The sequence below is a fragment of the Siniperca chuatsi genome, linkage group LG13, assembly GCF_020085105.1.
Source record: "Siniperca chuatsi isolate FFG_IHB_CAS linkage group LG13, ASM2008510v1, whole genome shotgun sequence".
Lineage (NCBI taxonomy): Eukaryota > Metazoa > Chordata > Actinopteri > Centrarchiformes > Sinipercidae > Siniperca > Siniperca chuatsi.
The window spans coordinates 29,750,900-29,766,168 of NC_058054.1; the positions used below are offsets into that span (position 1 = coordinate 29,750,900).

General features: G+C 40.2%; 1 protein-coding gene across 4 annotated transcripts in view; it reads right to left on the reverse strand.

Moving 5' to 3' along the window:
- Positions 1 to 15,269, reverse strand: part of si:ch211-207d6.2 (sickle tail protein) — a 211,124-nt gene that overhangs the window by 83,780 nt on the left and 112,075 nt on the right. The window contains exon 6 of one of the 4 annotated variants that reach the window (XM_044218727.1): positions 13,835 to 13,882. The exons of 1 other annotated variant lie outside the window; for it this stretch is intronic. In XM_044218727.1, coding sequence (XP_044074662.1) covers positions 13,835 to 13,882 — 48 coding nt within the window. Of the gene's footprint in view, positions 1 to 3,002; positions 3,094 to 3,185; positions 3,296 to 13,834; positions 13,883 to 15,269 lie in introns of those variants that run through there. 2 more of the 4 variants (XM_044218729.1, XM_044218730.1) reach the window with 2 other exon arrangements.

Below are 15,269 nucleotides of genomic sequence, written 5' to 3' on the forward strand. Positions count from 1 at the left end.
GACCACAACCTGGTTCACCTCAAACCCTGCTATGTGCCTCTGGTTAAAAGGCAGCCTGCGACCACAAGGACAGTGAGGAGATGGTCAGAGAAGGCCTATGAGACACTGCAGGGATGTTTTGAGGTGACAAACTGGGATGTACTCTGTGAGCCTCATGGAGAGGACATTGATGGGCTCACTGAGTGCATTACTGGCTACATTAACTTCTGTGTGGACTGCAATGTCCCAACTAAGATGGTCCATTGTTATCCTAATAAACCGTGGGTAAGAAAGGACATCAAAGACATCCTGAATGCCAAGAGGAGGGCCTTTACTGATGGTAATAGGGAGGAGGTGAGGGCTATCCAGGCTGACCTGAAGGTGAAGATCAGGGAGGCCAAGGAGAAGTACAGGAGGAAACTGGAGTGGAAACTCCAGCAGAACAACATGAGAGAAGTCTGGAGTGGCATGAAGAGCATCAGTGGCTTCAGACCGACTGGCAGCAGAGGAGTTGAAGGCAGCTTGGACAGGGCCAACGAACTTAATCTGTTCTTTAACAGATTCGACACACCGGCTCCTGCTCATCCCCCCTCTAACTAGGCTGCTGTCGGCCCTCAAGCTCCTCTGAGTACTCTGCTCCCCCCTCCTCCATCTTCCTGGGAGAGTCCTACTCCCCCCTTAACGGCCCTCTCCAGACTGTCGAGAACTTTATACTTATGTCCACTTTGTACTTAATTTATCTGACCTGTATTATAGTGTATTATATTTTGATTTGCTTAGTGCTTCTATTCCTGTGTGCACTGACGTGACAGTGAGCAGCTGTAACGAAAGAGTTTCCCCTCTGGGATCAATTAAGTATTTCTGATTCTAATTTAACTCAGTGTCACAGAGCCTGACTGTTACATGTTACTTACTTCTATCATAAAATATGTAGTTAACTGATACACAACCTGTAGTAGGCATGCACACATTCAATTAATGAATAGTAGATAATCACATATTGTGATGTTATGTTTCCATCATCAGTCATGTGTGTAATTTGGTGATTTGTGGCCTGTCACAAAACACAAAGAAACCAAACCCAGGGCATAAAAACATGGTTAGGGTCGCGCATAACGGCAGTTCTCCGCAGTCAACAAACAGATGGAAAGCCACACACACACACACACGTTAGTCAACACGTAAGGCTCTGTCTTCATTACATGATAGTGACTTAAACACCACAAGGGATGATAGAGGCTGTATGTGAAATCTCTACCTATTTGCTACCCAGTGCTTACTTGCTTAATTCCAAGTGCAAAATGTATGCACGACATAGTGTCCTCAAAATACACACAATAGTGCTTCAGAGCAGACATTCTGACTTGTCATAGTAGGAATAGTGCTGGCAAAAAAAAATAAACTAAACAAAATGTAGTACCGATTCTTTTTGGAGTTCAACACGTACCAGGTCTGTACGTACGCACATACTACCTCCAGGAAATAGCCACAGCCTCACACTAACATAAGCTCTCACCGTCTTCCACCTACTTGGCTTTTATGTTACCACATTAACAGTCAGACATATAAATGGAAGCATTACAACCTTAAACAGTGTTACAAACTCACTTAGTGACAAAGTTTAGTTTTAAACAGTGCAGGTGGTGACTGATTAATACATGTTTTCCCCTTGAGGCTTACTGCAGCTGTATGCATTTGCTGCTGAGACTGCTCAGTACTACAAACCCATTTGCTCGACTTGACCTGACTCGACCTGATTCGGCTCTGCTGAAACCGGCTCTCATATAGATTTGCTGCGCTCGAGAATTCACGTACAGGCCGAATTGCAGCCCGTACGCTAAAGAATACTGAAGAGACTGCTTGGGGGATTCAGGGCTCGCCAGATTGGTTCATGCACCAGAGTCAGACAGCAGACTCAGTGCTTGTTATCCTGTTAGCTTGTTAGTCTGTGGATATTATTCCTGCTGCCTACAGAGTTTGCAGAGACTCGCTGCTGCAGTTTCTTTGATGATTAGACTCTTGCTTGTTTGATAGACTGCTTTTAGTAGTAGTATGGGACGGCAGTGGCTTAGTGGTAGTGTGGGCGGTCCACCTTTCGTAAGGTCGGCGGTTTGATCCCGGCTTCCCCCAGCCCACAAGTGTCCTTGGGCAAGATACTGAACCCCAAATTGCTGTGCCTTCGGTGTGTGAGTGTTTGTGAATTAGCTTCTTTGTTCTGATGAGCAGTTGGCACCTGCCATCAGTGTGTGAATGTGACATGTAGTGTAAAACGCTTTGAGTGGTCGGAAGACTGACAAGGCGCTATGCAATACAGTCCATTTACCATTTTAGTGCCTGCTAGTGTTAATTGTTCTGCATATGAAAATCACAAACAGTCATAGTTTACAAATGATATGCCATGTCAAAGCACTGCACTGTCAGCATAGATGAAAAATCTTAATTGCCATCATGGCAAGAACATATAGGCCTTCAACAACTTCATTCTAAATATTCCACCTTTGCAGTTCTCTTCACTTACAGCACAGCCTGCTCTCCTCTAACAGGGCTAGATACAACTTCATTGTTTCTTACTAGATTACCATTGACGGCACTTTAAGCCATGGAAAATGGAACATGGGAAGTGAAAACATTTAAAGTTGGAAAAATTAAGTCAAATAATTCTGTTTACCTGCAAACCGTTGATAAACATGATCACAATATTCAGCCAAATAATCATAGTTGTCTTTTTTTCATGCAGCACAGATCCTTCATCTTTCTAATGGACTGCAATTCTCTGCTGCACATGCGCATTGGTATTGGTCCCAATATGATTCCTGAGTTTAAGTAAAATAATGGATATCTTACCGTATTGAGTACAAACTTCTTTTCTTCATTTAACAAAAACAGACAAATTTCTCAAATGCACAAGATTTTGCTATCATCTCAGGCTTAACTCAACCAACTGTAATACAGTCCAATGTGAAATCAACAAGAAGATGATTTAAATCAGTCTGACCAGAGTTGGTGCAATTCATTTTCAATACCTGAAGGTTTACCACACAGATTCAGTCATTATAGAGGTTCCACAGCCAGGTCTAACCAGACTGTGTGCTATGAGGACTTTGGTTTTGGTTACATATTGATCAATTTCTCCTGTGCAACCTGTTGAGTTTGTGCAGCTTGTGTTGTCAAATGTTGTAATATAGTTTGTGCTCTTTGTGACTTACCTCAGCATGAACACAGTCAATAATCCTGTAGCTGTTCACATGAGAAGTGCACAGCAGCCCTTATGACTGAGTGGGTGACACCATTCAAATCCATCTCTTTATTTCAAAGGGGCGTTGATCTCTAAACCCACACAGAGCCGACATGTCATAACACATAAACCGCCAGGAGTCTGAAAATCCGACATGAAATAAAGCCTGCAGTGTAACGTCCAGACCAGTTACACAAGGAGAGCAGGCTGTCAATCAAATGATTGTTCCAGCACAAATTGAGTTGACACAGATTCCCCACAACAACAAAATCTCCTTCCAACTGTGACTCAGCTCCGACTGGCTTTCACTTCAGCTTTCAGGCAGCATCTCCTCTCTCAGCACGCAAACTCTCTGTAACCTCCATACAAGTTCAACAGCAAGAAAACATCTAATAGAGGCTGCTGTAGACACGCACACACACACACACACCATCAAAATTCTCAGCTCTCAACAGTAAAAATGATTGGATTTTTAGAAAATTCAGACGTATGATGCAGTAGGCATATTCCATATCATCTGGTATATATGACATTGATATAAACGATACTGTGTTGACATAATTACGTGATGACTATGTATACAGCACAGTGTAAAGTACACATGGCTAAAAGTGAATGTAACGTTGCTGCTGGCTCAGCCATGGAGGAGTTAGTTAGCCACAGCTCTGCGTCTCTGTCTGCTCCTCCAACACAGAATACAGAAGCTCTCACCACTGGGTCCATTTAGTAGCTTTTTCTAGAGCTTTCTGATTGTATCACATGAATCCAGTTTGCCCAGTTGTAATGGAATTGTTGATATTCAAATTTCTATTTTTATGCATATATAGTATTTAGTTTACTATGTATGTCAAGCATCTTGGGCACAAAAAAATATTTTGAGATGAATAAAGTTCAATCTTAAATGGTTTCTCAATTTTTACTCAATCACTATCACCATATACAATAACATACAGTATATCATAATATTTTATCTATGTCCTTCATGTAACACACATTGTTTTAAACTGTCTTTTGAAAAGTGAACAGTATTACAGTATTTAATACTGCTGCTGATATGATACAGTTTCAGGATAGTTTCAGTAATGAGACCAAAACATTCTATTACTGTTGAGTATAAATACTTTTTTGCTGAAGAACTGTTACACTCATTGTAATCTTTGGATTTCTACAAGAATAAAGTTATGTACAGGAATCCACCAATTCTGTCTTCAAGCATTTATGCGATGTGTATGTGGAAAATAACATGGAGGAATGAACGGAGGACATTCCAAGGACTAACATAACAAGGATAACCATACTGTTATTGTGTGTGAATTGCAGAGATAAACAGAAGGCAGTGGACAGTGAAGGAGGCACATCTCGGTCAGCATCGTATCTGTGACTAGATGGAGCAGAACAGTGCCCTGGTTTTCCGACAGAATCAGACCCCCTAACTGACAATAATCCCAGTAATTGGCAACAACATCCCAAATTCATGTATGGAAAGTAGAGGCATGTTATCAGGACAGATGTGAGAACATGAAGCATGGACTTTGTCAAGTTCTTCCTGCAGCAGCAGCAGCAGCTCACAGACATGTATCCATCACATGGCCTCTGGGTGTGAGCACTCTAGCTTTTCTACAAACATGAAAATGTGATGGTTGTGTATGATGAAAGGAAGATTGCTTTATATTAGTCGTTTCCAGTCCTTCATGATGAAAAGAGGATAACGTGTTTAGTTCCATTGAGTGTCCTTTAGCACACATTAGTGATCATTCGTCTGTTGTAAGCACAGCATGAAAATAAGGCAGCCTCGTTCATTTCAATGAGACAACTGTGTTCGGCACGCTGGGGGTGTCATCCGACAAAAAAGTTGAAACTGGCTCAACTTTTGCCACAACTCAATGTGATGTCATCCAGCAAGGAGCTGGACAATGAAATACATGCAAGCGCACATTCCTGGCAGATTATTGACCTCATAACTGTCAAGACAGATAAAATGAACTTTGTTGAGAGTTGTAAAATCCCGTCTCATAGTATTATAAACTTCTGTGCAGGGTTTTGGCATCTGAATGAGTACCAGTCCCTGTGATACAGAGTGTAATGTTACATTAGGAACGTGTTGCATTATGGGTTGTTTGTAGTCAGCACTAACTAGCTAAAGTTAGCCCTGTTTAACTTACAAGACTTCCTGATGGCACTAAATTGTTTTGTTGCCACAGAGGAAATAAACACGACGAGTGAAAATGAGACGAATTAGTCTCCTGAGGTCTTTACTGCAGAAACACACAGTGGAGAATTAATCATCTGTCAAGCAGCTAAAAATTACAGACAATGTCATGAAGAGAAGCTCAATAAAAAAAAAAAGCTTACTGCCAGAGAAAATCCTTCCCTCCCCTTCCAACAGTCTGAAGAGTCCAGAGAGTGAGTATGTGATTCATACAGAATGAAGAATTAGCCACACTTGAAAACAGACTTGGACAAGCTACATATATGTGGGATTTACATGATGCTTTAATGGAAATATTTCATGTTTCACTTTTACAAATCTGACTGATGAGGGAAAGGTGAGGAAAAAGGGCAGTAACATTCTAATCAGGCTTATCTTACATTCGGGCCCATACAGTACTCAAGCTGGACTTCCTGGATCATATTTCATCTTCTCACCTGTACCTGTGGCAACAAACACACCAACGCAGTCCACTGTATTTAACACTGCCATTTTCAGACTAAACCCCCACTTAGGGGCCAAACAGGAATATTAGTGCACAGAAGATCATTAGGGTTAACAATGTTCCAAACAGAGTGATAGAAACAATCATCAGGCAATGTGATTCTCTTCTCACCTAAATGTACTGTCATTGCAGTTTAAAAACATAGGTTTAATTCTGTATTAAACTGAGAATACTTTAGCTACAACAACATCAATTATCAATCATCAGATGTTCAAATCAACTAATCGGGCGAAGTCCAGTCCAGAAGTCCAGATCTTTAACTGGTCAGCCTGTAATCAATCCAGTATTATTCCAGTAGAGGAGTACTGGTTGGTCTCTGGGTTCATGGGCATATAATGAAGCTGCCATGTACAGCAGGGCTATTCAATTGGGACAGATTTTCAAACCAGGAAATGTAGATGGGCCAGACATTTTTCAGCAGCTTATTTAAAACTTACAGTTTTCATTGTTAATTTCATGTTTCAGGGTTGACAGAGACATATTTTCAGTAGAGCGCATCCTTACTTGTGACTGTAAATAGCCAGATGTTTTGAAAAGCTACTAAGCATGGTTGGAACTTTACAAGAGAAAACACTGATTTGTGAAAGATATGATTGGCGGTGTCGCTACATCTGTAAACATACTGCCTGATCGGTACTGCGCATGTGCAACTCTCAATGGAGACGAGAAGGAAGCGAGATGGCTCACTCGTTAACTCTTTTCATACACTATATATGTAATTTACTTATTTTGTCATATATCAGATTTATGCATGCTGGGCCGGATGTACACTATACTGTGCACTATACTTGAAGGCGCAGTACACTGATTTTACACATAAAGGTGAGTCTGAGAGTCAAGAGGTAACATATATAGCAATATCTGATAACTTAATAATAACTTAATACAGACTCTGTGAGGAGCACCAAATAAATATAAATAGAGTTTTTTGCTGAACTATTGACTTCCCCATTACAGCCACATTCACTGGACAGTATCCTCTTACTCCGTTGTTTTTAACAATCATTAAGAAAAGGTTACATGTAACAAGCACTGTTACTAACATATTCTATATTAATTAATTATAATATAGTAATTTGTCTATATGTCATGTCTCATGAAGGCATCAGATTTGATTATCTGGTAACACTGAGTGGATGTTCTCTGTAGAAAATAATGCATCTCTGCACTGTGCTGCCACATTTGCAACATAAGTATGGGTCAAAACAAGGTGACATATTTGTTGCTGATTGGCCCCGAGGCGACTGCATCATTTATGGGTTACAACATGTTTACTATGGCCTTGTTGAACCTGTCTCTCCACATATCACTCCTACACACAGTCAGACAGCCGCCCACTGTCTGTTCAGAGAGCTTGTGTGCAGTGCAGAGCCACAACAGTATGCTCAGGGGGAACTCCTCTGTGATGGAATATAACATATACTAACACAATCTCCTATATGTTGACCTAGTATTGGTCTTTTGAAGATTCATTGGGTAATATTTATTCATGCCATTTGTCTTGTTCTTTATCCTGTCATATTCTATATGCCACTCCAGAGAACATCCCATTTACATCATCTGCATATTACTGCTGTCAGTTCAAAACTCCTACTTGTTACTTATTTCCAAGAGTGAGCTGTTCCGATGGATATCAGTCTCATGTCTGTGTGTTCAGTACAAAGCTAGAGTCAGGACATGGTTAGCCTAGCTTAGCATTAAGACTGGAAACAGGAGGAAACGGCTAGTCTGGCTCTATCCAAAATTCCAAAATACACCTACAAAAACAGAAATTTAAAAATGACAATTTATGGTATGGAGGTGGGTATGGGTAGCTGTCAGCTGCAGAGGGAGAGGTGGTGGAGTGGCTCAGGTGAGCAGCATCAGGGAGAGGTAATTGGCACAGTTGAACCTGGTTAACTAATTATGCTCTCCCTAAATACAGTAGCATGCTGGACACAGTGCGAGAGAAGCAGAGGCGGTCAAAGGAACGGCAGCTGCTGACGGAAAGATTGTGTGTGGGGAAAAATAAATAAATAAAGAATATAAACTGGAAACATGGTCTCAGTATGTGTCTCAGGGCCAAGGGAACTCACTGTAGCACGATTCCGCTACAATGATTATATGGGGAGTTACATGCTGGAGGTATATGTAGCCAGGACGGTGACTTCCTGTTCCCTCAAACAACGTAATGTTATAACAAAGATGCGTATCAGAGGGGATTTAGAAGTGGTCCAGGGTCCGACATAACCGATGGCTTGCGGCCAGTACAAGTTTATGCAGGGCGCTCTTCTTTAAGAACAGAGTGGAAGTGGGATCCCAATATATTACTAATGTGGCATGTCGAAGGTAAATTAAGGTTCTGAACTGTTGTAAATCTGCTCATTATAGTGTTTAGACCCAAAACGTGACCCAAACGTCATCTCGTTTAGTAGTCTAACGTTAGCTTTGTCCTATTATGAGGCACTTCGCTGAGGGTACTTGTGGCTAGCTAGCCATGTAGCCAGCTGCGTTACGCTAACACTAACGCTAGCTAACATCAACTTTTACTGTAGCTGTCTAATGTTGAGTGCTTTAAATAACATCCCTACAATGTACTGTACTCTTTGATTGGATTATAATATAAATATTTACCTAATGTCTTATGTAAGGATGATTGAAATGTCCTTTTACGGTAAGTGTTGCAATATAGGGCCCCTATAATTATTAAATGATGGGGGAAAAAGGGGTTATTTTAATTTTCTGGCTGCCAGGCCAATAAAAATATATAAGGGGCCAATAAAACTCTGATCTACTGGCCAAAAATGTTCCTACAAAAATGTAGGAAAAATGTTATGTTGGACACTGAGTGGACACTTAGATGACAAGCTAAATGTTACCTAAAGCTAGGTAGCCATATCCTAAGATTACCATAGATAATGTTACGTGAAACACCACCACACAAAGTAACCTAAATCTATGGCTATATGTTGCAAAATGAATTCATTGACATGACTGAGTCTCACTTCACTCGACCATGAAATATACAGGTTGTGCAACGAACTGGCAACCACTGGAATGGAATGGAAGGGGGGAGGGGGAGTGCGACATCTAGTGGCTACATATTATCGATGTTATCAATAGCACCTTTAGTATATGATGTGTAATATAATGCTTTTATTTGGTATACCGTAAGTAGTCAAATAGTGGCCTTTATTTACCTCAACTGCAGAGGGTACCAGGCCTTTATATGAAGCAGGCTTATATTAGAGACACGCCTTTGATTCTAATTTCCTCTGTTTGATAAGTATATTTGCTCATATTTTAGTATGAAGCCTCCTTGTTTTTTGATCCGTTTCCCGTTAGGAAAATTTTTGTCACTGTATTATGGTGTTAACACAAACTCAGCACTTCTGGTATCTGTTTCAAATTAAAAGCCCTCTAGTGTTTCAGTGGACAGAATCCTTTCATTTTCTAACAAGGCTTATATTGTGAAACATCTGGGTTCCCGTACGGTACTTCAAATGTAGCTATTGTCATCTTGTGGCATGTCACGACAAAATACAGTTTGGCTTGGATATTAACACGCATACACCCACAGTGACTGAAATACGACAATAACACTTTAGATCAACAGTGTTGACAATTGCATGATTATATTGTTGAATTTATTAAATTAAAGTGATGAAAATGTACATTTTGCTTAGTTGGCACCAGGAGTATATCCACTCTATTTTTTTACCCCCTGGAATGTATTTGGGATGGGTATGCTTATTTGAGAAAATATGGTATAAAATTTGAGAAATGATTGCTGAAATACGAGTATTTCTTTGTCCTTTTTGGCCGTTCCAAGCACTGGCACCGGGGCGGCTGTGACTTAGAGGGAGAGCAGGTTGTCCACTAATCGGATGGTCGGTTCGAACCCAGCTTCCCACAGCCCACATGCGAAAGTGTCCTTTGGCAAGATACTGAACCCAAATTGCTCCCGAATTTGCTGTGCCTTCGGTGAGTGTGTGTGCATGAGTAAGTTTCTTTGGACTGATGAGCAGTTGGCACCTGCCATCAGTGTATGAATGTGTGTCAATGTGATATGTAGTGTGAAGCGCTTTGTGTGGTAGTCTGCCACCTTATCCTCCCCAGCCCTGTGTTCTCTGTTGTTCTCTCCTACCCTGGTGTGTCTTGTATGTCCCTGACTCATCTCTGGATGTGTGTGTGTGTCTTGTCTTTTGGTCTGGCCCCGTGGTTTCCCGCCTGCTGCTGATTACGGCACACCTGTCTCCAATCATTCATCAGTCTCCACAGCATGAATACCAGGCTCTCCCACAACAACGCCAGATCGTCCCCGTACAATTGTACGACCACTACATTAAGGCTCCTCAGACTTCCTAAGTTAAGTACTCTTTGCTAGTGTGTTTTTGCCTTGTTTTGATCCTGTTTTGCTCTGCCTCAGGATTATCCTGTGCCAGTGATCACAGTTCCTGTCTTTGTCTGGATTCCTGTCAGCCTGCCTGCCTGTCTCTCCAGCCACTCCACCTTGCCTGTCTCCAACAACTCCACCACTGAGCCAGACCCTTTGCATCAAACCATCTCCATGTTCCGCTGACGGTCAGTCTCCACACCCACCAACTCCACCTCATGGCCAGCCCAGATCTACACGGTACCACCTACACCTCACCTCATGGACCAGTCTGCCTGTCCAGATCCATGAGGCATATAAACCAAGTCAGACGGGTGACCGCGGCTTCAGTCTCCACGCCGGAACCATCACTACTTCCCCGGAGTTATCAAGTACGACGCTGAAGGCTTCGCTCCGAAGAATTACGCCCCTTCCCACTATTCCTGCTGACATTCTAATTAAGTGTGAATTGGTTGTAAAGACTGATAGTGTGTTCTGCATTTGTGGGTTCGAAAGATCGTACAATACGACACTGAGTGGTAGGAAGACTAGAAAGGCGCTATACAAGTACAGTCCATTTACCGTAACTGCATGAATATATGCGCATCAAAATCCAAACGGCAGCTGGCATGGCCGCAGTAATTCTCTGACATGACTGCACATCTACAGCAATTGCTTTCACGAGTTCACCTAAAACTCCAAAACTGCAAATAAGTCGGTTTCTCTCTGCCGTTGTTTTTCTCATAGAGCCTAACTTTCGCTAGCTGTCATGTATTAGCTAAAATTAGCATTTATTCCAGCGGACCTCTGCCAGACCAGCATAATATCGGTTAAGGGGAGACACTACAGGTGAATAGGGTAAAAAAAAAATAAAAATTAATTAATAGATATCAGCATGAAACTTCCAAGTTTTCTGAAATTTTTGCAAACGAGGCATTGTCTAATGCTAACTTTTCATCTACCAGTGATCTTTTGTAGTATTTATAATAAAGACTTTCTGAACTAACATCAAGTTCTCCCTCTTGCCAACCTGAACTACCAGTTAAATATTTAAATCCATGTAAGTGGCCTCAGGAGTAAAAATGTCTGCACATTCACAACACATTCCTCTGCTGTTTGCTCATGGAATATTTCTCACACAGGGACAAGACAAAAGGTGACAAAATCAAGAAGTGAAAAAAATATATTTTCACATTTTTGTATATCATGATATACAGTGTGTGTTTGAGGAAAACACTCACTAAAGTAGTGAATTTATTATTAATTTTCCAGATTTCAGCTGTTAATGTGTTTTTTTTTTTTCTATACTTATCTGTACTTTGCAGACCTGAGCAGAAGAGGGACAACAAAGAAAGCAGAGCTGCAGGACTGAATCCCTCAAGGGACACTGATTTATCCCAGAGAGTCCCAGGGAAGAGGAAAAGACCAGTCTAAATAAATTCAGCTGGCCATCAAGCCTGAGAGACACTCCAGGAAGCAGGATTACACATGAAACCGTGGAGACATGGCTCCTTTTTTATGATTCAGACAAACCAAATCAAACTGTATTCAGTGTTTTTTGACTGATTTACCTCAATACGCAGAAACCACTGAGCCTTTTGTGGGGTTTTTGTACGTGTGTGTGTAGATGATAGTGTGTGTCAGTCTGTCCTGTGATCTCTATCAGCAGAAGAGGAGCTTCGGAGGGTTGTGAACATGTCAGCAGCAGCAGTTCTGCTCACACGGAGCTTTTATCCACTGAATAAGACAAGAATTGTCTTATTAACTGTCATTGTAACAAGAAAAGCATCTTGTCACAATGTATAAAGCGCAGGCAACATACACCACTGTAGCTACCATTGAGGTGCTTCTGAAAGAAATGAAAGTGATTCAGATGAAGATGGACAACATTGAAAAACAGCTTAACAGCAAGGTGGATAGGTTGTACGGATCACTAGAAAAGATTCTGGAAGGAGAACTAAAGAAGTGCGTTAAAGAAATACAAGAAAATATTGATTTAGAAATCACTAAAATCATGCCTGACTTGGCTGGAAGAAAAACTTCAATCAAGCAACTCAAACTCTCCCAACAAATTTGATCCTGATGTGTCGATCCTCATCATGGGTTTACCATTCGACGAAGACTTGGTCGAAAAATTAAAGAGAGTTGTTAGAGGTGGGTTGTGCTTGTGAACAGATTTCGACACCGGTTGCAATGCAGAGATTGCGAACCAGAGGCCCAGGCCCCGGGGTGATGAAAGTTGCGTTTGCCTCGGTGAGGGAAAACTTCACCGTGTTGTGTGGGAAACGCAACCTGAAATCCAACCCGCAGTTTAAAAAGGTGCATGTCCAGTCGGCAAAGTCACACACTGATTGAATCATGGAATCAAACTTTAAAGCGCTATTTCCGAATTTACCGGCTTGGAAGGATGTTTACATATCGGGTAATGGAAGACTCATTAAGCGAGGTTCACCTGAGGCAGCAGCAGGTGTAACAGGTGACCGAACGGCTGCAACATGGAGACCTTGAGAAGCTGCAGCCCAACCCGTAAGCAGAAGTGATTCTTCTTATTTGTCTTTTGTTCACAGAACATAAATGGATGGACTACTTCAAATTGTAAGCTCAGAACTTTATTACTGCAGTCCCTTAATCCAGATAACATTTCACTAAATGAAACACATTTATCTGGTGATAGTGTAATTGAGTTATCTGGATATTCTTGCTTTGGAAATAACAGAAATAGACATATAAGAGCTCCAAAGGGCTCAGGAGAAGTTAGACTTCTGATGAAAAATGAACCTTTTGAACACTTCAAGATTGAAATCCATGGACGGTACTATTGGACTGCGGTTTGAACATCGGGATCTGCAGTATAGTTTTGTGATTTTCTCCTGTTATTTGTCCCCAGAAGGATCTATAAGGGGAATAGATTGTAATACTTTTTTTTAAGTTATCTACTTACTCAAGTATATTCTTTTGACATGGATGCTATTTACATATGTGGCAACTTAAATAGTCGATAAAGAGGATTGTATTGGGGATTTAGACAATGTCCCACCTATAGTTGCCATAGATCTGAGTAGTAATAGCCATGGTGAATCATTTCTTGACTTCCTTAGGGATTCTAAATGCTGTGTTTTAAATAGCAGAATTAATCCAAATAAGGACGACTTTACATCAATAATATTAATCAGGAAAAGCTGTGGTGGACTATATAATAACACCCTATGACTGTCTGGAATCTGATGCAACCTGTATTGATCTCATTGGAGAAAGATGTTACTTACTTGATCACTCCTTATTGATGTTAAAATTTAAGGTTGGTGTACAAATAAGGGAAGAAGACATATCAGTCGCTTAAACAAAAAACCCTAACCCTAACCCTAACCCCCCTAACCCCTAACCCTATCCTCTAATATGTGCCGCTCTGCGTTGTTGGAGTTTTTTAGACACCTTGAAACTTGTAAAAGTACACAGAGTAATGTTGATTGATGGTATAATCAGTTCTGTGATATGTAAATTTTAGAAATGGATAAATGTCAACCTAGAAAATCTAATCAAAATAAGGCTCACCAGAAAAGACAGAGCTCCAAGCCATACTGGAACTCCCATCTTAAAAAGCTGTGGAATGAAAGGAAAATGGCTGAAAGGATATTTCTAAGGTGTAATGATCCTTTGAGTAGACAACAATTAAGAGATAGATACAGGTAAGCACAATTTATGTTTGATAGGAATTTAAAATTCTATAAAAGGAAATTTTGGAGAGGTCATTAAGATTTGATTACTTACAAACCAATAATCAACAATTTTGGAAGGAAATCAATAAATTGGGACCCAGTAGACTGCAGAAAATACCTATGGAAGTTGTCTTAAGTAATGATACTCTTCAAAGGAGGAAGGAGTTTGAACTAAAAAAATGAGAGCAATATTTTGCTGATTTATTTTCAGGAAATCATATTCCATCTAATTTTGATGATTCGCTTAATTTTATTTAAATAGCACCAATTCATAACAGAAGATATCTCGTTGCACTTTTCCTATAGAGCAGGTCTAGACCGTGCTCTTTATAAAGAGAAGCATATGATTTAAAAGATGAGTTGGAGAGAAATATGAACCAAGACGGGTATTCATCAAATGTATTTTTGAATTGTGATATTACTTTGAAGGACGTGAGAACTGCTATAGACAAGTCAAAGCTGAAGAAAGCCGTAGGTGTGGAGGAAATTCCAAACAAAGTATTAAACTCAGCGCCATTCCTAAACATGCTTTTTTTGTTTGTTTAATTTTGTTTTAAATACAGTATTGTTCCTTTTTCATGGTATAAATCCATTATCAAACCCATTCGAAAATCATCTAAGAATTATCCAAGAATATCTCTTAATTACAGGGGAATCAGCCTTCTTAGTATAGTAAATTATATTCCAGTATTTTGAATGTTAGGATGACCCAGTACTTGGACACTGTAGAATATTTGGTTGATGAGCAGATTGGATTTAGGAAAAATCCAGCCTGCATTGATCATATTCACTCAATTTCAACTATTGTCAGAATAACAACTGCAGAAAGAGTATCTACTTTTGTATGTTTTGTTGATTTCCAAAAGGCTTTTGATTGGATTCAGAGAGATTTACTTGCTTTAAAACTTTTAAAAGCAGGTGTAGATGGCAGATTTTATAAAGTGTTAAAATCATTGTACAGTTGTATTCTACCCTGTTTACAATATATGTAAATGACTTGGCTCTTGACATTACGAAATCTAATTTAGGTACACATTAACGTAACTCTGGGCATTCTGTTGTACGCAGATGATATTGCTCTACTGGCTGAATCTGAGGATGATTTACAAAATATGTTAAATTTATTAAAGATCTGGTGTTACAGATGGAGGGTGTCAGTAAATCAAAGTAAAACATAGATTGTTCACTTTAGGAAAAAAGGTATGCCGAGAAGTAGGACAAATTTGACTTTTGGGACTGTAACACTGGAATATACACCTGAATATAAATAT